At 44.8% G+C, this 25436-nt stretch overlaps 1 protein-coding gene across 1 annotated transcript; it reads right to left on the reverse strand.

Moving 5' to 3' along the window:
• Positions 1 to 271: 271 nt before the first annotated feature.
• On the reverse strand, positions 272 to 1523 carry LOC119368114 (ethylene-responsive transcription factor ERF025-like). The gene has a single exon (XM_037633456.1). It carries the CDS (start codon positions 1410 to 1412, stop codon positions 816 to 818), a length of 597 nt encoding a protein of 198 aa, XP_037489353.1. The 5' UTR covers positions 1413 to 1523; the 3' UTR covers positions 272 to 815.
• Between the last annotated feature and the right edge of the window lie 23913 nt (positions 1524 to 25436).

A 25436-nucleotide genomic window follows, 5' to 3' on the forward strand; every position in this document is an offset into this window, starting at 1 on the left:
ATCTCTACAACATTGTATAGAGGCTGCGTCAATTAATTCGGATCCGATGGAGTAACTTATTTACTAGCAATATATTTTTATAGATAGTAAGCAGCGAGCTAAGTTACATGTAGGAGACCAGCTGATCCCCAAAACATAAAAAAACAAACAACCTGTACCCCAGCGGTGATCGGCTCTTTTCATCCTTTTCCACGGCCAACTACCCCAGGTCAAAAGCTCGCACATCAGCACACACCAGACTCTAGAAACATCAGCAACAAGCGTTTTAAAAAGGGTAAAGGTGGAGCTAGCGACGCACTGTGCGCACATCTTATAGCCAATCCACACCCACAGAATAGTTACAGTACAAACTTAATTACACAACTATGTAGTACATCCACATAAACAGTGCATACAGTACTCCTCGTGACCCACTCGACATTTTAGTCAAGTATCTGGCTGCAGCTTTATATACCGCCGAGCTCGGATATTTCAGACAGTGCCAAAGCTAGTGAAACTGGAGACCTTTTCCCCTTCTGGCTTTCATCAAACCAGAAGGTCCAAAACACTTCAATAAGAAGGGAAAAAAATACTCTAGAGATTGAGAGAAAAAGGAGAGAAGAGGTGCAAGGAGATCAAGGCAGACGCTAAACCCACATCTGCATGCGTTACCGGAGAGAAAAAACGGGTCTCAACGCCGGTACGCGCCTCCTTACCGATCCTCGTTATTTCAGGCTCCAAGTTCAGTAGTGGTGCTGTAGCAGCAATAGTACTGGTACTAGTAGCAAGTCGCGACGCCATGGCATGGAGGCCATGATCGATCGATCGATCTATGGCTACGGGTCGCGGTAGCTCCAGAGGCTCTCCCCAGCCTCGGAAGGGTCCGGCGATTCGTCGGAGGAGTCGGGGCTGAGCCTCGGGGGGCTCATCATCATCCCGGCGGCCATGTTGCGCAGGAACTGCGGCGTCTCGAAGAGCGCCTCCTCGTCCAGGAAGAACTGATTGAACCCAATGCCGGCTTGATCCTGCTGGGCGGCGCCGCTCGCCGAGGCAGCGGCGGCACTGCTTCCGCTCAGCTGCTGCTGCAGCTGCAGTGCGGATCCAGCAGCCGCGGGGGCAATGCCGCCGCCGGCGCGATCGTGCTGGACGGAGACGGCTGCGGCGGCCGCCGCCGCGCGGATGTCGTCCGCGGAGGTGGACGCCGGGGCGCGGCGCGTGGCGGCTAAGGCGGGGAAGTTGAGCGCCGCGTCGGGCCCGCGCAGCGCCTGGGCGGCCACGTCGTAGGCCACGGCGGCCATCTCGGCCGTCGGGAACGTGCCGAGCCAGATGCGGCGGGCCTTTCGCGGCTCCCGGATCTCCGAGACCCACTTCCCGCACCGGCTCCGGATGCCGCGGTAGAAGGGGTGCTTGCCCGACGACCCATGCCCAGACATTGAGTGATCAGCTAGGGCAATGGCCGCACTACCCGACACTACACTACTAAGAAGGAATGCAGTATCAGTCGATGGGTGCGTAGGCGGGAGTGGTGACTGCGGGAGTGTGCGCGTGCATGCAGTTCGCCGTCGGATAAATTAATGCACGCGGAGGAACTCGGCTATATAAGGGGGCCGCCAGGGAAGAAGCGCGCGGGCGGGAAGCGTGAGGGACGCCATGACACTCGCTCTCGATGAGCTGTTGCCCGGGAAGCAAACAACTAAGGTAATCGCAGCCACAGCCCCTTGCAGTTCCTTTCGGGCGTGTGGGGAAGAATCACGTCGCTTTCGGGCTCTCTAATCAATTTGCTCGTTTTCTTCTATCAAAAAAGGCGTAAATATTTGGCCTTTCCTTTTCCTTGTGTTTTCTGCATGGGTGATGGGATTATTTGTATATTAGTGTTTTTCTTTTTACGAGGAATGCTAGTGTTTTTTTTTTTGACATCATCTTAGTATTTTTCTTTAACTATATACTACACGCAATGTTTCTTTATTTTTTTTATAACCAGTGGTAATGGTTTTTTTATACAGTAATGTTTATGGATTACCTGTATGGAGCCGCACCTTTTGAAAAAAAAAAGGCTTTTAGATCCATCTCTTGCTTCCTATCGAGGTGTGTGCAATAATTAACTTCTTATGAGATAGCCTCAGCAAGAGGCAGCTCATTAGTGAGCTGGCTTGTATTTTTGCACTGACATATTCTTTGATTGTGACATTGCTAAGGTAATTCAGAGAAAAAATTCCGGCTTAAGAGTGAAACAAGTTGCGAACAATTATGAGATAGCTCCAGGGAATGGACATGATATATTGACACTAGGGTTAGTTGACCCTCACCCGCAAAAAAAGAAAGTTGACCCTAACGAGATCTCGTGCTCTTTTAGATGGAAGACATCTTGTCTCGAGACTCTACATCGCTGAATGTACACTATATTGGAAATATGCCCAGGTGATAATAAATGTATTAATACTTCCGTCCTAAATTAGTTAATTTTGATTTAACTAGATATGGATGTATCTAACACAAAAATGTGTCTAGATGCGATGTATCAGACAAATGAGTCAACTAATTCGAAATACTATAATTATAGGGTCCTGATAATGCCTACACGTGTGTCATACTAGACATCCGCCCACACACCATGTATGGCGTGAGCAAGAGACAGTCCACACGGGTTGTATGTGGGCGAACATTAGAATTGCCCACACGTGTGGGCGCAGCTACTTCATGCCACACACCCAACAAGTACTAATTATCCCCACCCTGCGCGTGTGACACGAAGCAAATATGCCCACGCGTCCTGGCATAGCTACGTTACGTACCCGCGGGATGACGATTTTGTTGCCATCTGGGACGGCAGATATAGTTATCCGGGATGGCAAATGCAGTTGTAAAAGCACGGCAACTCTCTCTGTTTTGGTTAAGTATAGTTGCCATGTCTAATTTATGGTAATTGCCGCGTGTAATCAAACCATAGTTGACGTGTGTGATTAACTACTTGGCACATATGGTCAAACAATAGTTGTCATGTGTGTTTAACTAGTTGCCACGTGTGGTCCAACCATAGTTGTCATGTATGGTTAATCACAGTTGCCATGTGTATTTACCCTGGTTGCCACGTACGCGCAACTGTCGTTGCCGTCTAGGAACGAATCATAGTTGCCATTTGTGTTTACCTAGTTGCCACGTACGCGCAACTGCAGTTGCCATCCAACAACGTACGAGTGTCATGTGGGCGAAAAGCAGTCCCCCCACACGCGCGTGGACTAGGTGGTGGTTGTGTGGGCAGAAACTAGTTCGCGCACACAGCGCAGCTGGCAAACCGCGTGGTGCGGGGCGTGTGTGCGAACTCTCCAGCGCCCACACACACGATGATGCCCACGTGGCACTCAGATTCTAACAGATTCCGTGGATCAAGACGTGTGGGCGATGTGCAAACATGCCGCACGTGTGGGCGTTATCTTTTGGGCAATTGTATTGGTTTTTGAATATGAGATTCAGAGAAAAACCAAATTGCTTGTATGAAAATATAAACACTAACATGATTGCTAGTCATGCCTCTAAAGGCTCATGTATTCGTCATGATCTTGTTTTTCTGACCATGAGCATTTTTACAGTAGCAATGATGCTATCAATAATAAGAACACATTATTATTAGAACAATGGCGTTGGATATACCCAACCTATGAATTACTATAGGTAGTATCTTTATTATGTTGTTGGTATTTTCATAAAGTGTTAACGTTTACTTAGTTCCTTAGACCATAAAAATACCGTATGCCAACATACTCAGTTACTTTAGGTTTATCAAATATCACTTCATAACTGGATGTGAGTAAAAGTAACTTACTGAATGGTCACTTCGGTTTATCAAATATCGTTATACACATGTGTTTCGGTAATGATAGTTCAAACCTGGGATTTGCTCCTCTCATGATGGAGAGATACCCTATGGGTCCGCTTATCATTATCGTCTGGCTTACACATGTGATGGAGATCACCAGAATAGTGAAACACAAAAACGAGTGAATAGAACAATGCCGGTAACGAGGATAACTGGTATGGTGATTATGGAGTTGATCATGGAAATTCCGATATTATCTCACCTTGGATTTTGTAATGTATCGCGATGCAAATGGAATCATATTTGGGAACAAAAGGTTCGCTTGAGAACTTCCTGAATATCTGAGGGTGTCCAGATTCCACTACTAACTATTGACCGGAAAGGGTTCAGGGTCATGAACGCTTATTTTTCAAATATGCAGAGGGTCACACGCTTAATGACCAGCAGTCATGATAACTAAAGAAATAAGAAATGAGTAAATGAGCATCAAATGTGTTTTGGAGGATTTTGAAAAGGTTTTGGGTGGTTCCGGAAGGGTTTCGGGAATTCTGGAAAGGTATAACATGATTTTGAAAAGTCCTGAGCTATACATGAATTCTTTTTTGGGGGGCCTTAGAATGGGTTCCGAAGACATATAGAAAACAGAGTATTTTATTTATGGATGAAAGTTGTGAAGATTTGTCATGAGATAACAACCCACGTGGGCCCCGTGGGGCGCACATGGGACGCCACTTCCATAAGGAAGGGCTAGGCCGAATTTGACAAGGGGGGGTCCTTCTCTCCTTGGTCCATTGGAGGAGGAGAAGGACTCCTCCTTGTGGCGCCCTTCCTCCCTCTCCACCTATAAATATGTGGGGAGAGACCCCCCACGAAGCACATAGAATTCTAAGGGGTTCTTTCCCAATAGCTCCACACTCTCCCGATCTAAGTGTTTAGGCTACAAATCTATGTCTAATTGGTCTAACCAAATTAGATGAGAACCATCGCTAAACTTTATCTCTATCTAGTTTCTTAGAATTGTTCTTCCTTGATGTCAAAGTTCTGCCGGACCACTACTCCGAAATGTGTGGATGCCACATAGGGGTCTTCTACCTCGACTCTCGTCTCAGAGGATATTTTCGCGGCTAGCAGGTGTAACATAGCTGTGTGAATTGTCCTTCTACTCTGTTTGTCGGTGAGTTTGATCGTTACCGCCATTTTCATAGTGTTCCTAGGTGTGATCATGTAGCATAGAATATTTGTTGCGTAGAGCCTCCCCTATACACTAGTAGTAAACTACTCCCTCCGTCCGAACATACTTGTCATCGAAATGGTTGTATCTAGACTTATTTTAGTTATAGATACATCCATTTTATCCATTTCTAGGACAAGTATTTCCGGACGGAAGGAGTATTAATTATTAGATGACATATCATAAGTCGTGGCGAAAATTGGTTGTCGTATATTTTATCGATATGTGATTGTATGGAACATCAATAATAAATATGAGAATTGAAACTTAAATACCATGGCATGGCTACATCCAAGACTCTCCAACGAAGATTCAGCTTCCTCTCTGCTACTACAAATATTAAAATACGGGCGGATGAGGAAATAATTTTGCCATGGTGATTTCGGGCTATAATATTTATAGTTGCAACCCGATTATGAGAGATAAAGATGCATCAATATTTACTTTGACCATACCTTCATTAGAAGGCTTCCAACATGAAAGAGCCTTTTTTACAACCAAAGACAGTAGGAGAGGCTCCCACTGACACTTTTTCAATCACACAAGTTACACGACAATCATCTTTTGTGCGACATTCCTAATGAGGCCCACCCCATCCTAGGGAAGGGCCCACTAGTTTTTGCACAAAAGAGAGTTTTTGGTCTAGCCTACTAGTACAAGTTTTAAGTGATCGATTCTACAAAGTTTTTTACAAACTCCACTATGGAGGGTTTAACTCTATGGGCCAGTGGCGCTAAATCTGTTTTCAGTCTATTCTTCGAAGAGGGGAGGGAGTATGGGATCCTTCTAAATATTTTGTCATTACATTCCATCCAAATGCTCCAAGCCGCCATCAGAAAGATTTCCATGAACATAGGACTCGTCCACATCTCTTTTCCTGCATGCATTTTCGTGAGATGATTCACGCCCCCTCCCCAGTGCATGTTGATCAAGGCCCAACAACTAGCACTAAATGGATAGTCAAAGAATAAGTGCTCCAATGTTTCCTCCGTTCCCGCGTCACACAGCGCACAATTAATTTCCCCTCCCACATTCCAGTCCCGCCTTTTGATCATGTTCCTAGTATTGATGCGGTCCGCGTCCATCAACCAGGCAAACACTTTGATCATCATAGTACATCTAGATTTCCATATCCAGCGAAACACATCATCCTCTTGTACGCCCTTGAAGTAGAATGCATATAACTTCCTGGCCTAGTACCTGGCTCCCCACGTGCAGATCCATTGGTCGTTTAGGTCAGGATCTGGTGTTGTGGATGCGGTGATCTGTTGCAAGTCTCTGATCTCCTCTCTAGCTTGCACAGAGATGGGCCAATGGAAACCTTCCTGGGGAGTTGTGATGGCCAGGAAGGTATCTAGCAAAACATCCTCATCTCTGGCAAACGAGAAGGCTCTTGGGTGTGACATTTCCAGCAGCTGATCTTGCCACATGTCTTTCTAGAATAAGATCGAACTCCCGTGTCCAACATGGAAGAGCCTTAGGGACTTTGTCTTGGATAACAAAGGAATTGCAAAAATAACTGTATAATTTGGCGCCCTTTTCCTTCTCGATCTTCCCCTTGTTGTTCTACATTAAGCAGCTTCACACAATTAACTAGGAAATCCATCAAATTTTGAACAAAGCTTTTCCCGTCGGCATCGGTGATGTCATTTGGAGTGCAATGATCCCCATAGAATAACCATCATAGGGCTCATTTTTCTTTCTTAAGGATAGTTAAGAACATAAGTAACCAGTCTCAGTCACTATACCTCAATTAATATCACTTGACAAGTCCTATTGTGGTCTATGGATAGCTCCAAGGGCTCTAGATTTTGAGCACTTGTGTGTAGGAGTTGCTCAACAAAATTTCTGAAAGTTATTTTTTTCTTATTTTATTGCCTTCGATATTCTTATGATGAATTACAAATGTATATTGTTGATATGTGTTTTTTTAAATTGAAACTAAATTTTTTTGTAAACCATGAACAAGACCAGAAGAAGGAGAGGAAGAGAGGACACGAGGGTGGTGTGTACAAGGACGACATTTCGGTCATGATCTCCACAAGAAATTAATTGCCGATAGACATGAATCTGGATAAGGCATCAACATGGAATGGGCTCGAATAAATTGAGGAGGAGAGGTTGAGGGTCAAGGCGTGCATGACATATATTGAGGAATGTAAGGTGAAGATTAAAGAGCATGTGCTTGTTGGAAATATGCCTAGAGGCAATAATAAAGTGGTTACTATTATATTTCCTTAATCATGATAATGATTTATTATTCATGCTATAATTGTATTGATCGGAAACTTAAATACATGTGTGAATACATAAACAAATACCAAGTCCCTAGTAAGCCTCTACTAGACTAGCGTTGATCAAAAGATGGTTAATGTTTCCTGACCTTTGACATGAGTTGTCATTTGATAACGGGATCACGCCATTAGGAGAATGATGTGATGGACAAGAGCCCATCTGTTAGCATACCATATGATCATTCGGTTTATTGCTACTTATTTCTTAATATCAAATACATGTTCCTTCGACCATGAGATAATGCAACTGCCGGACTCCGGAGGAATGCCTTGTGTGTATCAAACCTCACTTCGTAACTGGGAGATCATAAAGGTGCTCTCCGAAGGTGTTTGTTGAGTTGGCATGGATCGAGGTTGGGATTTTTCATTCCATATGACGGAAAGGTATCTCTGGACCCTCTCGGTAATACAACATCACAAGAAGCTTGCAAGCAAAGTGTGTATTGTGGAACAAGTAAAGAGACTTGTCGGTAACGAGATTGAACTAGGTATGGAGATACCGACGATCGAATCTCGGGCAAGTAACATACCGTCAGACAAAAGGAACTACAGATGTCGTCATATTGGTTCAAACGATAAAGATTTCGTAGAATATGTAGGAACCAATATGGGCATCCAGGTCCCGCTATTGGTTATTGATCGGAGAACCGTCTCAGACATGTCTACATCATTCTCGAACCCACAGGGTCCGCACGGTTAACGTTCGTTGATGATATAGTACTATATGAGTTATGTATGTTGGTGACCAAATGTTGTTCGAAGTCCTGGATGTGGTCACAAATATGACGAGGAGCTCTAAAATGGTCCGGTGGTAAATATTGATATATAGGATGATGGTATTCGGTCTCCAGAAGGGTTCCGGAATACACTAGATAATTATCGGATCACCGGAAGGGGTTCCGAAAGGCCATGGGGACTTGTTGGGCCTAACGGTCCAAAAGGAGGGGAGCACACCAGCCCACAAGGGGGCTGGCGCGCCCCACCTCCTGGCTGCTGACCCTAGGAAGGAAGGAGGAGGGGCTGGTCCCGTCCTACCTTTCTCCACACACTGAAGAGGGAAGGGGAGGCGCCCTAGGGGTCGCCGGCCCCCCTTTCCTCCCCCCAATGTGCCAAGTATGGAAGGGGGCGCACCTTGGCATGCGCCCCAGGGCAGCTGCTGGCCCCCTTGGGGCACGCCCTAGGCTACTGATACGTCTCCAACATATCTATAATTAATGAAGTATTCATGCTGTTATATTATCATTCTTGGATGTTTTTCAATCATTTTTTAGCAACTTTATATCATTTTTTGGGACTAACCTATTGACATAGTGCCCAGTGCCAGTTGCTGTTTTTGCTTATTTTTTACATTGCAAAAAATCAATACCAAACGGAGTCCAAACACAGCAAAACTTTCTGGAGATTTTTTTGGACCGGAAGAAACCCGGTGGGCCAAAGAAGTACCAGAGGGGAGCTCCGAGGGGAGCACAAGCCACCAGGGGGCGCCTGGGGGCCAGTCGCGCCCAGGTGGGTTGTGCCCACCTCGGTGGCCTCCCGCACCGCCTCTTCGCCCTATAAATTGCCCAATATTCCATAACCCCCGAAGATAACCCTAGATCAGAAGTTCCGACGCTGTAAGCCTCTGTAGCCATGAAAAACCAATCTAGACCCCGTTCCATAACTCCGCCGGAGGGGGAAATCATCACCGGTGGCCATCTTCATCATCCCTATGGCCACCATGATGAGGAGGGAGTATTGCACCCTCGGGGCTGAGGGTTTGCACTAGTAGCTATGTGTTTAATCTATCTCTTTCTCTCTCTCTCTCATGTTCTTGAGATGACACGATCTTGATGTATCGCAGGCTTTGTTAGTATAGTTGGATCATATGGTGTTTCTCCCTCTCTATCTTGTTGCGAGGAATTGAGTTTTCCCTTTGAGATTTCGTTTTATCGGATTGAATACTTTTATGGATTTGAGAACACTTTATGTATGTCTTGCTATGAATACCCGTGGTGACAATGGGGTGTTGATACGTCTCCAACGTATCTATAATTTTTGATTGTTCCATGCTATTATATTACCCCTTTTGGATGTTTATGGGCTTTATTTTACACATTTATATCATTTTTGGGACTAACCTACTAACCGGAGGCCCAACCCGTATTGCTGTTTTTTGCCTATTTCAGTATTTCAAAGAAAAGGAATATCAAACGGAGTCCAAACGAATGAAACCTTCGGAAGCGTGATTTTTGGAACGAACTTGATCCAGAGGACTTGGAGTGCAAGTCAAGAAGCAGCCGAGGCGGCCACGAGAGGGTAGGGCACGCCCCCCCCCCCACCTATAGGGCGCGCCCCTGTCTCGTGGGCCCCTCGGGCGACCACCGACGTACTTCTTCCTCCTATATAAGCCTACATACCCCGAAAACATCCAGGGAGCACCTGAAGCACAATTTCCACCACCGTAACCTTCTGTATCCACCGTAACCCTGAAGCGTGATTCTTGGAGCCTTCGTCGGCACTCTGCCAGAGGGGGAATCGACCATGGAGGGCTTCTACATCAACACCATAGCCCTTTCGATGAGTTGTGAGTAGATTACCACAGACCTTCAGGTCAATAGTTATTAGCTAGATGGCTTCTTCTCTCTTTTTGGATCTCAATACAATGTTCTCCCCCTCTCTTGTGGAGATCTATTCGATGTAATCTCTTTTTGCGGTGTGTTTGTCGAGATCCGATGAATTGTGGGTTTATGATCAAGTTTATCTATGAGAAATATTTGAATCTCCTCTGAATTCTTTTATGTATGATTGAGTTATCTTTGCAAGTTTCTTTGAATTATCAGTTTGATTTGGCCTACTAGATTGATCTTTCTTGCCATGGGAGAAGTGCTTAGCTTTGGGTTCAATCTTGCGGTGTCCTTACCCAGTGACAGAAAGGGTTGCAAGGCACGTATTGTATTGTTGCCATCGAGGATAAAAAGATGGGGTTTATATCATATTGCATGAGTTTATCCCTCTATGTCATGTCATCTTGCTTAAAGCGTTACTCTGTTCTTTGTGAACTTAATACTCTAGATGCAGGCAGGAGTCGGTCGATGTGTGGAGTAATAGTAGTAGATGCAGGCAGGAGTTGGTCTACTTGTTGCGGACGTGATGCCTATATACATGATCATGCCTAGATAATCTCATAACTATTCGCTTTTCTATCAATTGCTCGACAATAATTTGTTCACCCACCGTAATACTTATGCTATCTTGAGAGAAGCCTCTAGTGAAACCTATGGCCCCCGGGTCTATCTCTTATCATATTTGCTACCAATCTACTTTTATTTGCATCTTTACTTTTTGCATCTATAATATAAAATACCAAATATATATTTATCTTATCATACTATCTTTATCAGATCTCACTTTTGCAAGTGGCCGTGAAGGGATTGACAACCCCTTTATTGCGTTGGTTGCGAGTTCTTTGTTTGTTTGTGTAGGTGCGTGGGACTTTGAGGAGCCTCCTACTAGATTCATACCTTGGTTCTCAAAAACTAAGGGAAATACTTACGCTACTATTGCTGCATCACCCTTTCCTCTTCAAGGAAAACCGATGCAAGATCAAGACGTAGCAAGAAGGATTTCTGGCGCTATTGCCGGGGAGGTCTTCGCTCAAGTCAAGACATACCAAGTACCCATCACAAACCCATCTCCCTCGCATTTACATTATTTGCCATTTGCCTCTCGTTTTCCTCTCCCCCACTTCACCCTTGCCGTTTTATTTGCCCTCTCTTTCCCAATCTCTCCTCTCTCTTTTTGCTTGCCTTTTTCTGTTTGCTTGTGTGTTGGATTACTTGTTGCCATGGCGCAAGATAATACCAAATTGTGTGATTTCTCGAATACCAATAACAATGATTTCCTTAGTACTCCGATTGCTCCTCTTAATGATGTTGAGTCTTGTGAAATCAATACTGCCTTCTTGTTATGAAAGATCAATTCACCGGCCTTCCTAGTGAAGATGCCGCTACTCATCTAAACAACTTTGTTGATCTGTGTGATATGCAAAAGAAGAAATATATGAATAATGATATTGTTAAATTGAAGTTATTTCCGTTTTCACTTAGAGATCATGCTAAAGTTTGATTTTCGTCTTTGCCTAAAAATAGTATTGATTCTTGGAACAAGTGCAAAGATGCCTTTATCTCTAAGTATTTCCCTCCCGCTAAGATTATCACTCTTAGGAACGATATTAAGAATTTTAAAAAACTTGATCATGAGCATGTTTCCCAATCTTGGGAAAAATGAAATCGATGATTCGCAATTGCCCTACTCATGGTTTGAATTTATGGATGATCATACAAAATTTTTATGCCGGTTTGAACTTTGCTTCTAGAAATCTCTTAGACTCGTCCGCGGGAGGCACTTTTATGGAAATCAAATTAGGAGATGCTACAAAACTTCTTGATAATATTATGGCAAATTATTCTCAATGGCACACCGAAAGATCTTCTAGTAAAAAAGTGCATGCTATAGAAGAAATCAATGTTTTGACTGGAAAGTTGGATGAACTTATGAAATTATTTGCTACTAAAAATACTCCTCTTGATCCCAATGATATGCCTTTGTCTACTTTGATTGAGAATAATAATGAATCTATGGATGTGAATTTTGTTGGTAGGAATAGTTTTGGAAACAATGCTTATAGAGGAAACTTTAATTCTAGACCGTTCCCTAGTAATTCCTCTAATAATTATGGAAGTTCCTACAATAATTCTTATGGTAATTTTAATAAGATGCCCTCTGATTTTGAGAATAGTGTGAAAGAATTTATGATTTCTCAAAAGAATTTTAATGCTTTGCTTGAAGAAAAATTGCTCAAAGTTGATGATTTGGCTAGGAACATTGATTGACTTTTGCTTGATGTTGATTCTCTTAAACTTAGATCTTCTTCCCATAAGCATGATATCAATGAGTCTCTCAAAGTAATGAGAATTTCCATTGACGAGTGCAAGGAAAGAACCGCTAGATTGCGTGCTAAGAAAGATAGCTTTATAAAGGCGTGTTCCTCTAGTTTCCATGAAAATAATGATGAAGATCTTAAAGTTATTGATGCGTCTCCTATTAGATCTCTGTTTTGCAATATGAATCTTGATAATAATGGGACTGAAGATGAGTCAACTTTATCTAGAAGGCGTCCCAAAAATTCGGAGTTTTTAGATCTTGATGCTAAATTTGGTAAAAGTGGGATTGAAGAGGTCATGACTTTAAATAGCATTGAACCCACTATCTCGGATTTTAAGGAATTTGATTATGATAATTGTTCTTTAGAAGGTTGTATTTCCTTGTTGCAATCCGTTGTTAATTCTCCTCATGCTTATAGTCAAAATAAAGCTTTTACCAAACATATCGTTGATGCCTTGTTGCAATCTTATGATGAAAAACTTAATTTGGAAGTTTCTATACCTAGAAAACTTAATGATGAGTGGGAACCTACTATAAAAATTAGAATTAAAGATCATGAGTGTTTTGCTTTGTGTGATTTGGGTGCTAGTGTTTCCACGATTCCGAAAACTTTATGTGATATTCTAGGTTACCATGATCTTGATGATTGCTCTTCAAATTTGCACCTTCCGGATTCCACCATTAAAAAGCCAATGAGAAGGATCAATGATGTTATCATTATTGAAAATAGAAATTTGGTGCCCGTATATTTTATCGTTCTTGATATAGATTGCAATCTTTCTTGCCCTATTATTCTTGGTAGACCTTTCCTTACAACGATTGGTGCGATTATTGATATGAAGGAAGGGAATATTAGATTCAAATTCCCATTAAAGAAAGGCATGGAGCACTTTCCAAGAAAGAAAGTCAAATTACCTTATGAATCTATCATGCGAGCTATGTATGAATCAAGTGCCAAAGATGGCACTATTTAGATCTATCTTCGCTTTTATGCCTAGCTAGGGGCGTTAAACGATAGCGCTAGTTGGGAGGCAACCCAATTTTCTTTATGTTTTTTGTTTTTTTCCTATTTAGTAATAAATTTTGAATCTACTTTCTGTTTAGATGTGTTTTTTCTTTTAATTAGTGTTTGTGCCAAGTAGAACCTATAGGATAACCTATGATGATAGTTGATTTGATTCTGCTGAAAAACAGAAACTTTGCGCTCACGAGAAAAAATTCAATAAATCACACAAACGTGCTTTTGCATTGATTATTGTTTCTGCTGATCAATAAACAAATTGTACAGTACGTCCTATTTTGGTAGGATTTTTAGAGTTCCAGAAGTTTGCGTTAGTTACAGATTGCTACAGACTGTTATGTTTTTGACAGATTCTGTTTTTCGTGTGTTGTTTGCTTATTTTGATGCATCTATGGCTAGTATGTAAGGGTATGAACCATAGAGAACTTGGAATACAGTAGGTTTAACACCAAAATAAATAAAGAATGAGTTCATTATAGTACCTTATGTGGTGGTTTTGTTTTCTTTCACTAACGGAGCTTATAAGATTTCCTGTTGAGTTTTGTGTTGTGAAGTTTTCAAGTTTTGGGTAAATCTTTTATGGACTATGCAATAAGGAGTGGCAAGAGCCTAAGCTTGGGGATGCCCATGGCACCCCAATATATTTAAGTATATCCAAAAGCCTAAGCTTGGGGATGCCCCGGGAAGGCATCCCCTCTTTCGTCTTCGTTCATTCGTAACTTTACTTGGAGCTATATTTTTATCGCCACATGATATGTGTTTTGCTTGGAGCGCCATGTATTATATTAGTATTTGCTTTTTAGTTTACCACAATCATCCTTGCTGTACACACCTTTTGGGAGAAGCCTATTTGATTAGAATTTGCTAGAATACTCTATGTGCTTCATTTATATCTTTTGAGATTAATAGTTTTTGCTCTAGTGCTTCACTTATATTTTTTTAGAGCACGGCGGTGGCTTGATTTTATAGAAATTGTTAGTCTCTCATGCTTCACTTATATTATTTTGAGATTCTTTTAGAACAGCATGGTATTTTCTATGGTTACAAATTTGGTATTAGAATGATGAGCATCCAAGTTGGGTATAATAAAAACTATCATAGGAAGTGAATTGGATGCTATGATCAATTTGTTGCTTGATAATTGTTTTGAGATATAAAGGTGGTAATGTTAGGGTCATGCTAGTGTATAATTATGAAATTGAGAAATACTTTTGTTGAAGTTAGTAAGTCCCGTAGCATGCACGTATGGTAAAAGTTGTGTGACAAATTTGTTGCATGAGGTGCTCCTCTGATTGTCTTCCTTATGAGTGGCAGTCGGGGACGAGCGATGGTATTTTCCTACCAATCTATCCCTCTTGGGGCATGCGTAGTAGTACTTTGCTTCGAGGGCTAAGTAGACTTTTGCAATAAGTATATGAGTTCTTTATGACTAATGTGAGTCCATGGATATACGCACACTCATCCTTCCACTTTGCTAGCCTCTCTTATTACTGCGCAACTTTCGCCGGTATTGAACCCATTATTTACCTTCCTCAAAACAGCCACCATAGCTACCTATTATGGCATTTTCATAGCCATTCCGACATATATTGCCATGCAACTTTCCACTACTCCGTTTATTATGACACGTTTCATCATTGTCATATTGCTCTTTGCATGATCATGTAGTTGACATCGTATTTGTGGCAAGGCCACCTTCATAATTTTCATACATGTCGCTCTTGATTCATTGCATATCCCGGTACACTGCCAGAGGCATTCATATAGAGTCATATCTTGTTCTAGCTTTGAGTTGTAATTCTGGAGTTGTAAATCCATAAAAGTGTGATGATCTTCATTATTAGAGCATTGTCTCAGTGAGGAAACGATGATGAAGACTATGATTCCAACACAAGTCGGGATGATACTTTGGACTTTACAAAAAGAAAAAAAAGGGAGAAAGGCCAAAAAGAAAAAAAAATAAAGGCCAAAGAAAAAAAGAGAGAAAAGAAAAAAAAAGAGAAATAAAAAAAATGAGAGAAAAAGAGAGAAGGGACAATGCTACTATCTCTTATTCCACACTTGTGCTTCAAAGTAGCACCATGATCTTCATGATAGAGAGTCTCCTATGTTATCGCTTTCATATACTAGTGGGAATTTTTCATTATAGAACTTGGCTTGTATATTCCAATGATGGGCTTCCTCAAAAATGCCCTAGGTCTTCGTGAGCAAGCAAGTTGGATGCACACCCACTTAGTTCTTTTTGTTGAGCTTTCATATATTTATAGCTCTAGTGCATCCGTTGCATGGCAATCCCTACTCACTCACATCGATATCTATTGATGGGCATCTCCATAGCTCGTTGACACGCCTAGTTGATGTGAGACTATCTTCTCCCTCTTTTGTCCTCACAACCACCATCTTTTACCACCTAAGTGCTATGTCCATGGCTTACGCTCATGTATTGCGTAAGAGTTGAAAAAGCTGAATCGCGTTAAAAAGTATGAAACAATTGCTCGGCTCGTCATCGGGGTTGTGCATGATGGGAGTATTTTGTGTAATTAAAATGAAGCATGGCCTAACTATATGACTTTGTAGGGATAAGCTTTCTTTGACTGTGCTATTTTGATAGGACATGATTATTTGTTAGTATGCTTTGAAGCATTATTATTTTTATGTTTTATAAGCTTTTATCTTGAATCATTTGGATCTGAACATTCATGCCACAATAAAGAAAATTACATTGAGAATTATGCTAGCTAGCATTCCACATCAAAAATTCTGTTTTTATCATTTACCTACTCGAGGACGAGCAGGAATTAAGCTTGGGGATGCTTGATACGTCTCCAACGTATCTATAATTTTTTATTGTTCCATGCTATTATATTACCCCTTTTGGATGTTTATGGGCTTTATTTTACACATTTATATCATTTTTGGGACTAACCTACTAACCGGAGGCCCAGCTCATATTGCTATTTTTTTGCCTATTTCAGTATTTCGAAGAAAAGGAATATCAAACGGAGTCCAAACGGAATGAAACCTTCGGAAGCGTGATTTTTGGAACGAACGTGATCCAGAGGACTTGGAGTGCAAGTCAAGAAGCAGCCGAGGCGGCCACGAGAGGGTAGGGCGCGCGCCCCTGTCTCGTGGGACCCTCGGGCGGCCACCGACGTACTTCTTCCTCCTATATAAGCCAACGTACCCCGAAAACATCCAGGGAGCACCCGAAACACAATTTCCACTGTCGTAACCTTCTGTATCAGCGATATCCCATCTTGGAGCCTTCTCTGGCGCTCTGCCGGAGGGGGAATCGACCATGGAGGGCTTCTACATCAACACCATAGCCCTTCCGATGAGTAGTGAGTAGTTTACCACAGACCTTCGGGTCCATAGTTATTAGCTAGATGGCTTCTTCTCTCTTTTTGGATCTCTATACAATGTTCTCCCCCTCTCTTGTGGACATATATTCGATGTAATCTCTTTTTGTGGTGTGTTTGTCGAGATCCGATGAATTGTGGGTTTATGATCAAGTTTATCTATGAGAAATATTTGAATCTCTTCTGAATTCTTTTATGTATGCTTGAGTTATCTTTGCAAGTCTCTTTGAATTATCAGTTTGGTTTGGCCTATTAGATTGATCTTTCTTACCATGGGAGAAGTGCTTAGCTTTGGGTTCAATCTTGCGGTGTCCTTACCCAGTGACAGAAAGGGTTCCAAGGCACGTGTTGTATTGTTGCCATCGAGGATAAAAAGATGAGGTTTATATCATATTGCATGAGTTTATCCCTCTACATCATGTCATCTTGCTTAATGCGTTACTATGTTCTTTGTGAACTTAATACTCTAGATGCAGGCAGGAGCCGGTCGATGTGTGGAGTAATAGTAGTAGATGCACGCAGGAGTTGGTCTACTTGTTGCGGACGTGATGCCTATATACATGATCATGCCTAGATAATCTCATAACTATTCGCTTTTCTATCAATTGCTCGACAATAATTTGTTCACCCACCGTAATACTTATGCTATCTTGAGAGAAGCCTCTAGTGAAACCAATGGCCCCCGGGTCTATCTCTTATTATATTTGCTTCCAATCTACTTTTATTTGCATCTTTACTTTTTGCATCTATAATATAAAATACCAAAAATATATTTATCTTATCATACTATCTTTACCAGATCTCACTTTCGCAAGTGGCCGTGAAGGGATTGACAACCCCTTTATTGCGTTGGTTGCGAGTTGTTTGTTTGTTTGTGTAGGTGCGTGGGACTTTTGAGGAGCCTCCTACTAGATTGATACCTTGGTTCTCAAAAACTAAGGGAAATACTTACGCTACTATTGCTGCATCACCCTTTCCTCTTCAAGGAAAACCAACGCAAGCTCAAGACGTAGCAGGTATCATATTGATTCACTTGATACATGTTTTGGCACTCAACTCGCAAATTCCCGAGGTGACATTGGCGTAATCTATGCATAGGGGTTGATGCACGTTCTTGTCTTTGTTTCTCCGGTAGAAATCCTAGGGCACTCTTTGAGGTTCTTTGTGTTGGATCGAGTATTATGAATCTGAAATTGTTTGATGCATATAGTATAATCAACTCACGGATACTCGCGGTGACATTGGAGTATCTAGGTGACATTAGAGTTGGTTGATGTATATCATATGGTGTTATTTTAGTACGAACTCTTGGTTAGATCAATCGGAAAGAATAGCTTGGTGTTATTTTAGTACGAACTCTAGGATAGATTGATTGGAAAGAATAGCTTTGAGCTTGTTTCGTACCCTACAAACAATTTCTTCTTATGTTTTCCACTAGATAGGAACTTTGAAGTGATTCTTCATCGCACGTTAAGGGATGTTATATGATCCAATTATATTAGAATTGTTGAGGGATTACACTAGCGAAAGTATGGACCATAGGCCTTGTTTTCAAGCATTGCAATACCGTTTGTGCTCACTTTTGTTACTCGTTACCTTGCTTTTTTTATTGTTCCTACTACAAAAATCAATATCTACTATCATCATTACATTTGTATCACCATCTCTTCGCTGAACTATTGCACATATACAAATTACCATTGTATTTGGTGTGTTGGGGACACGAGAGACTCTTTGTTATTTGGTTGCAAGGTTGTTTGAGAGCGACCATCTTCATCCTACGCCTCCCACGGATTGATAAACCTTAGGTTATCCACTTGAGGGAAAATTGCTACTGTCCTACAAAACTGTACACTTGGAGGCCCAACACGGGTCTACAAGAATAAAGTTGCGTAGTAGACATCAAGCTCTTTTCTAGCGCCGTTGCCGGGGAGGTGTGTTGGTGTCAAAACCGGCGGATCTCGGGTAGGGGGTCCCGATCTGTGCGTCTTAGGCTGATGGTAACAGGAAGCAAGGGACACAATGTTTACCCAGGCTCAGGCCCTCTCGATGGAGGTAAAACCCTACTCCCTGCTTGATTAATATTGAAGATATGAGTAGTACAAGAGTAGATCTACCACGAGATCGTAGAGGCTAAACCCTAGGAGCTAGCCTACGATGGTATGATTGTAAATGTGATCGGCCTTCTAAGGACCATCCTCTCTGGTTTATATAGACACCGGAGAGGGCTAGGGTTTACATGGAGTTGGTTACAAGGAAGGAAATACAATATCCGGATCGCCAAGCTTGTCTTCCATGCAAAGGAGAGTCCCATCCGGACACGGGCCGGAGTCTTGAGTCTTGTATCTTCACGCTTCAATAGTCCGGACGATGTATATAGTCCGGCTGTCCGGATACCCCCTAATCCAGGAGTCCCTCAGTAGCCCCTGAACCAGGCTTCAATGACGATGAGTCCGGCGCGCAGTCTTGCCTTCGGCATTGCAAGGCGGGTTCCTCCTTCCGAATACTCCAAGGTTATTGTCGAACACGTAGACTGTGTCCGGATCTGCAAAATGATATTCACATACCACCGTAGAGAGAATGATACTTCAACTGACAACTTTTTAGACGACGTGATATGTCATTACGGTCGGGTCATTATTCGAACCGTTTTCCCACAACCAGCCACAACGTGTATTATGAGGCGGTTTCCTTGACACGTCTTGTCAAAGCAGAGATCGTGTCCCCCTATCGTGGGATTCTCATCAATACGGGTATGGGTAATCCCAGCGTGCCATCAATCGTGGCACTTGGGAAGTAAGAGATTCTCAACGGGCAAGTGGGGAGGCACACCACTTTCGTCGCCTCTATAAAGGGATAAAGGACCCTCATTTTCACCCATGCCCTCCTCCTCCTCTGCTCATACTTACCTCCCCGAGCTCCAGCGCCCTAGTCCAAGTCTTCTTTGCATAGCTAAATATGTCCGGAGTAGGAGGCAAGTGGGTAGCCTCCACCGTGAAGGAGAAGCACATTGCAAATCTTCGGGCGGACGGATACTTGGCCACAGACATAGCGCACCGGCTACCGAACGACGGGCAGGTCACTCCAACTCCGGGACCCCACGAGAGGGTCGTGTTTCTCGCCCACTTCGTCCGTGGACTGGGGTTTCCACTTCACCCCTTCGTCCGCGGGCTCATGTTCTAGTACGGGCTAGATTTCCATGATCTGGCCCCAAACATCATCCTCAACATCTTGGTGTTCATCACCGTATGCGAGGCCTTCCACCGCATCAAGCCTCATTTTGGCTTGTGGCTGCAAATCTTCTGCGTGAAGCCGAAGATCGTAAGCAGCCAGCAAGCGGAGTGCGGAGGAGCCATGGTGGGAAAGATGCCCAATGTCACCTGGCTTGACGGATCCTTTGTGGAAATGGTGAAGGGGTGGCAGTCGGGGTGGTTCTACATCACCGAGCCGCATGACGCCAACTGGGCGGCGGCCCCCGAATCCCAATCCGGAACCCCCATGCGGCTCACCTCCTGGGAAAAGAAGGGCCTGTCCTGGGGTGAATCTACAAAGCTGAGCGGGCTCCAAAACTGCATCAAGAGCATGAAAAACAAGAACATCAAACTAGTCAACGTGATCCAGGTCATGCTCGTTCGTCGGATTCTACCATGCCAAAGACGGGCATTCAATCTGTGGGAGTTTGTTCTGGCCGAACACCAGACGCTTCAGAGGCTCTATGGCATGAAGCATGAAGACGCGTGGAAGGCGTTGTTCAAGGCCTCCGAAGTACCTCCTCCCACATCCGAGGACCGTGGGCTCCATGCCGCGCGGCCTCCTAATCAGGTGAGTTTTCAGGCTACCACCGGGTTTAGTTCTTTCCAATATATTCATGAGGGAGCCTCAAGTAATTGTGCATATTTGTTCAGGATTACGTGGCGATAGCGGAGCAGATTGACTGTCCGGCTCCGCTGCCAGAAGACCCAGTTGATGCTCTCCTGACGGAGATGCTGGTCCTCGCGCCCTACAAGGTGCCGGAGAAGAAGGCCGGAAAGAAGGCCTCGGGGATCCGAAAGGGTGTCCGGCGTAAGGTCGCGTCGGAAGCCTCGTTCAAAGACGACGAGGCACACTCCTCCCCCGAAGGGGAAGAAGAAGAAGAAGAAGAAGAAGAGGCCGCCCCATCCGGAGAGGACGGGGGGGCCTGAGAGGGCGGACCAGGGGGCCAGGAGAGGCCCCCGGCGCAAGGCCGTCATGCCCTCGTCGTCCGATGACGACGAGGCAGATTCCTCCCACGGAGGCAGGGGAAAACAAGAAGAAACTCCACCTCCCCGTATTGGGGGGAGAAAAGGAGGAAGGCCACCCCGGAGGAGGAGGCTGGGACGTCCAAGAAGGGAAACACGTCCCTTTCGGACTACTCCGCCACCGCCACCGATAGCGAGGAGGGGTGGCTTCCCAGGAAGAAGCCCCTAGTGCGATCGTAAGTATCCGCACTCTATCGTAATTTTGCTTCATAGTTTTGTTATAACACCGAACTTGTATGCAGTCCGGCCAGGGTCCATCCCGAGGTGTCGTCTTCGGATGGGTCCTTGAGTGAGTCAGCAATGAACTCACTCCCAACGGCCACTACTCCTCAGCCTGCGGATTACACGGAGGTGTTGTCCCAAAGGCTCCTAGAGTGGGGGGAGGTGGATCTGGAGGCGCCCCAAGGCGGCATTCTAGACGTCGGACACGCGGGGTTCAAGATCCTGCGGATCGTGTTGATGAGAGCCGTAGTAAGCCGGACTCTCCACCGAACATTGTTCCGGAACCTCCCGTGGTTCCGGGCTCAGGCGGGAAGCCCCTCGTTAAGGAGGGCGAGTCGTCTGTGCCGAGGACTTCCGCTACGCCCGAGGCATCGGATTGTCTGCTGGAAGCGCTTCGAGGCGCTTCCATGGATGAAGAGCACCATACTCTTATGCGTGCAGTGATTCAGAAGGTTTTGTCTGCCAAGAGCGGACTAACCAAAGCTTGCACCAGCCTACTAACAGGCTTTGAGGTAAGTAATAAAAATGTGTGAAATTACCACCCGATAGGTAGTAGCCCTTGATACTCGGTTTGGTGTTCGGAAAGAAAGACCAAACGGAGGGTCAATTATAATCCGCAGGAGTCTAACAATATATTTGGAAGTGAATAAACAGGCTGTGCTGCTTGCAGCTGCTGTCCGTACGGCCGAGATCGCCGGACTAAAACAGGACCTGGAGCAGGCGCAGGGAGAGCTCGACCTTACGAGGAGGCAGCTCGAAGAGAACAAAGGTGAATGATTCCCCTCTCTCATGTAATGAAGGATAGATAAAATTGGTTATTCTAACGACGAAGCGTCGTGAATTTGTAACAGGGGCCACCACCGAACTGGCGTCTCTGAAGAAAGCGTTGTCCGAGGCCGAACACAAGGTGGCCTTGGAATGCAAGGAGCGTGAAAAGAAAGATGCTAGAGTGGGTGAGGTACAACAAGAGCTCTAGGAACTTGGCAAAAAGTTCGAGTCCATGGAGCATGAGCTTAAGGCGAAAGAGGCCGAGCTTGCGAAGGCCCTTGCAAGTATAAAAGACGCGAACGCCGAAGCCGAGAAGGCACAATAGGAAATCCAGGAGGCCAAAAAGATAGTGGCAGGTAAGAAAATCTTTATGCAAAGAAAACATGTGGAGGAGGCGTTTCTTTTACTTACCCGAGTCCGGAGCTCTCCAGGGGCATTCGCAGATCTGCCACGCAGCGTATCAGATGCCGCGGAGTTCTACCGTGCCCAGGAGGGGAGCTCAACGGAGAAGCTGTTCTGAACCCAGTATGCTCGGGCCGAACATCCAATGCCTCTGAGTGACCAACTGAAGCAGTTGATCGAACTCCACAGGGCGGCCGAAGTGGCTATGAGGGATTTCATAGTCCGGATGTGGCCCGGTGAGCCCCTGCCCACCAGCTACTTCGGCCTGATCAAGCAGATGGTGAATGTCTGTCCGCGACTCGAAGTCATCAAGCGATCCGTTTGCATTGAGGGTGCCTGCCGGACCTTTGCCCGTGCGAAGGTGCATTGGGGCAAGCTGGATGCAGAGAAGCTGGTGAAGGACGGGCCGTCGGAGGGCAAGGCACATTGCTATCCGGAGAAGTATTACAATGTCGTTATGCAGGGCGCTCGCCTCATGGCCAATGAATGTACCAAGGACACAATTTTAGAATGAATTCACTTCTGTCATGTTTGTATTATAAGGACGAAGTTACTTGCGCTATGTAGCGCTTTTGTTATTTAAAATATTATCTTCTGTGCGGCTGTTTATAAAATACTGAAAGTAGGCCAGTCGTCAGCTTCCGCCCCCACGTAACTAGTACTGGGGTGTTCGTGGAAAACCCGGACACTCTTTATCCAAATGTTTGGTCCCTTAAGGAGGTGTCCGGCGCAGCGAACAAGGCAATCAGACTATGCGGCTTTATAACCTTCACTTAGCCAGAGAAGTTTACGATTTTAAATTTCGGCAAAGCCCCTAGAATCCGGAAGGCCGAATTGGGGCGCTATATACGCCTAGATCGGACTAAGCCGATTTATCGCCTAAAGCGGAAAAATCTTTAAGGATTTTAAGACCTCTCGAACAGCGACGAGCTCTCGCCTCATCATGCCGGTCAGTTTTCGGCTTTCTCTACTGAGGTGCTCGTCCGGAAGAACCAGGACATGATCGCAGTAGTTCTCGCTGCGCTACCTTAGCCGATATAACGGATCATAAGGCACCAAAACAAGGGAGCCGGGCTAACCCAACTGTAGACCCAAGACATGATTCGGAGCTGATGCATATAGTGCTATAAGTTCGGGGTGCCGCACTGTGGAAAGTGTTCGGACTTGTCTTGCCGTATTATGGGGCGCCATAAGAAGCCCCTGGCAAACTGAACGTACCAAGGTGTATGGATGCAATATCAAATAAACATTTGTAAGAAAAAAATGCTCAAATAAGAATAATAAGCTGACGCTATATATGGTCTCCCATTGATGAATAATACGTTTAAGCGTATGTTTACAATGAATGCATTAAGCGGAGATAAATAGGATTATTTGACATATCCTATCCAGGGGCAAGCTATGTTCAGATAGATCAAACAGGTATAACGATCGTAAATAGATTCCACCTGGGTATTTCCTTCTCTACGCACAGCCTGTTGCCTCCTTAGTTTGCTCTCTTATGTAAGTCCGACAATCCGGCTCTTCTGGAGAGGCTGCACTAAAGCAATGTCCTGAAAGGTAAAAGGAAAGGTTATGAAGGTATGTTGCGGTGATACCGCACTGTTGACTGAGCCAGTGCTACGCCTCTGCCTGTGCCCATGGTATTTTGAGTGCGTAATTGTGTACGCGTGGCACGAATGCTGCTTTGATAGGATTTGAGCGGAGGCCGGACTACTAGTCGCGCTCTTGGGGTGCCTGGTGATCCTGTTGCAGGGTGCTCCGGACTCGCTTGATGGTGCTTGAGGTTGTCGTCGCCGGATTGGTGGTTTGCCGGAGGAGGCCGCATTTTACTTCTGCCGCGAGGGTTGTAGTATGCTCTTCTGTACGGAGAGAGCGGTCCATGTTTCCGTTGACTGTGATAACCCCGCGCGGGCCTGGTATCTTGAGCTTAAGGTATGCATAGTGTGGTATCGCATTGAATCTAGCGAATGCGGTTCGTCCGAGCAGTGCGTGGTAACCACTACGGAAAGGGACGATATCAAAGATTAACTCTTCGCTTCGGAAGTTATCCGGAGATCCGAAGACCACTTCCAATGTTATAGAGCCCGTACAACGGGCCTCTACTCCAGGGATTACACCTTTAAAGGTGGTTTTGGTGGGCTTGATCCTTGAAGGACCAATGCCCATTTTGCGCACTGTATCCTGGTAAAGCAGGTTCAGGCTGCTGCCGCCGTCCATAAGGACTCGTGTGAGGTGGAATCCGCCGATGATTGGGTCTAAGACCAATGCGGCTGAGCCGCCGTGACGGATGCTAGTAGGATGATCCCTATGATCAAAGGTGATCGGACAAGCTGACCATGGGCTGAATTTGGGGACGACTGGCTCCATCGCGTAGACGTCCCGTAGTGCTCGCTTCCGTTCCCGCTTGGGGATGTGAGTGGCGTAGATCATGTTGACCGTTTTCACCTTGGGGGGGGGGGAATTTCTTCTGCCCCCCTGTGCTCGGACGCCAGGGCTCCTCGTCATCGTCGCTGTGCAGCCCCTTGTCCTTGTTTTTGGCGTTTATTTTGCCGGCCTATTTAAATACCCACCAGTCTCTGTTGGTGTGGTTGGCTGGCTTGTCCAGGGTGCCATGAATTTGGCACGAGCGCTCCAGTATATGGTCTAGACTGGACGGTCCCTGATTGTTTCTTTTGAACGGCTTCTTCCGCTGACCGGATTTGGATCCGCTGAATCCGGCGTTGACTGCCGTGTCTTCGGTGTTGTCGCCGTTGTTTCGTCGTTTATGTCTGTTGCGTCGTAGCTTGCCATTATTTTCACGAACGTCTGAAGTGCCAGAATGTGGCGTAGTGCTACTGCGAGCCAACCAGCTATCCTCGCCCGCGCAAAAGCGGGTCATTAGTGTCGTGAGAGCTGCAATGGACTTGGGTTTCTCCTGGCCGAGGTGTCGGGTGAGCCACTCGTCGCGGATATTATGCTTGAAGGCCGCCAGGGCTTCGGCATCCGGACAGTCAACTATTTGGTTCTTTTTGGTTAGGAACCGAGTCTAGAATTTCCTGGCTGATTCTCCGGGCTGTTGAGTAATGTGGCTCAAGTCATCGGCGTCCGGAGGTCGCACATATGTGCCTTGGAAGTTGTCAAGGAATGCGTCTTCCAGGTTTTCC

Source organism: Triticum dicoccoides, chromosome 2B (genome assembly GCF_002162155.2).
Source record: "Triticum dicoccoides isolate Atlit2015 ecotype Zavitan chromosome 2B, WEW_v2.0, whole genome shotgun sequence".
In the NCBI taxonomy this organism is placed as follows: Eukaryota; Viridiplantae; Streptophyta; class Magnoliopsida; order Poales; family Poaceae; genus Triticum; species Triticum dicoccoides.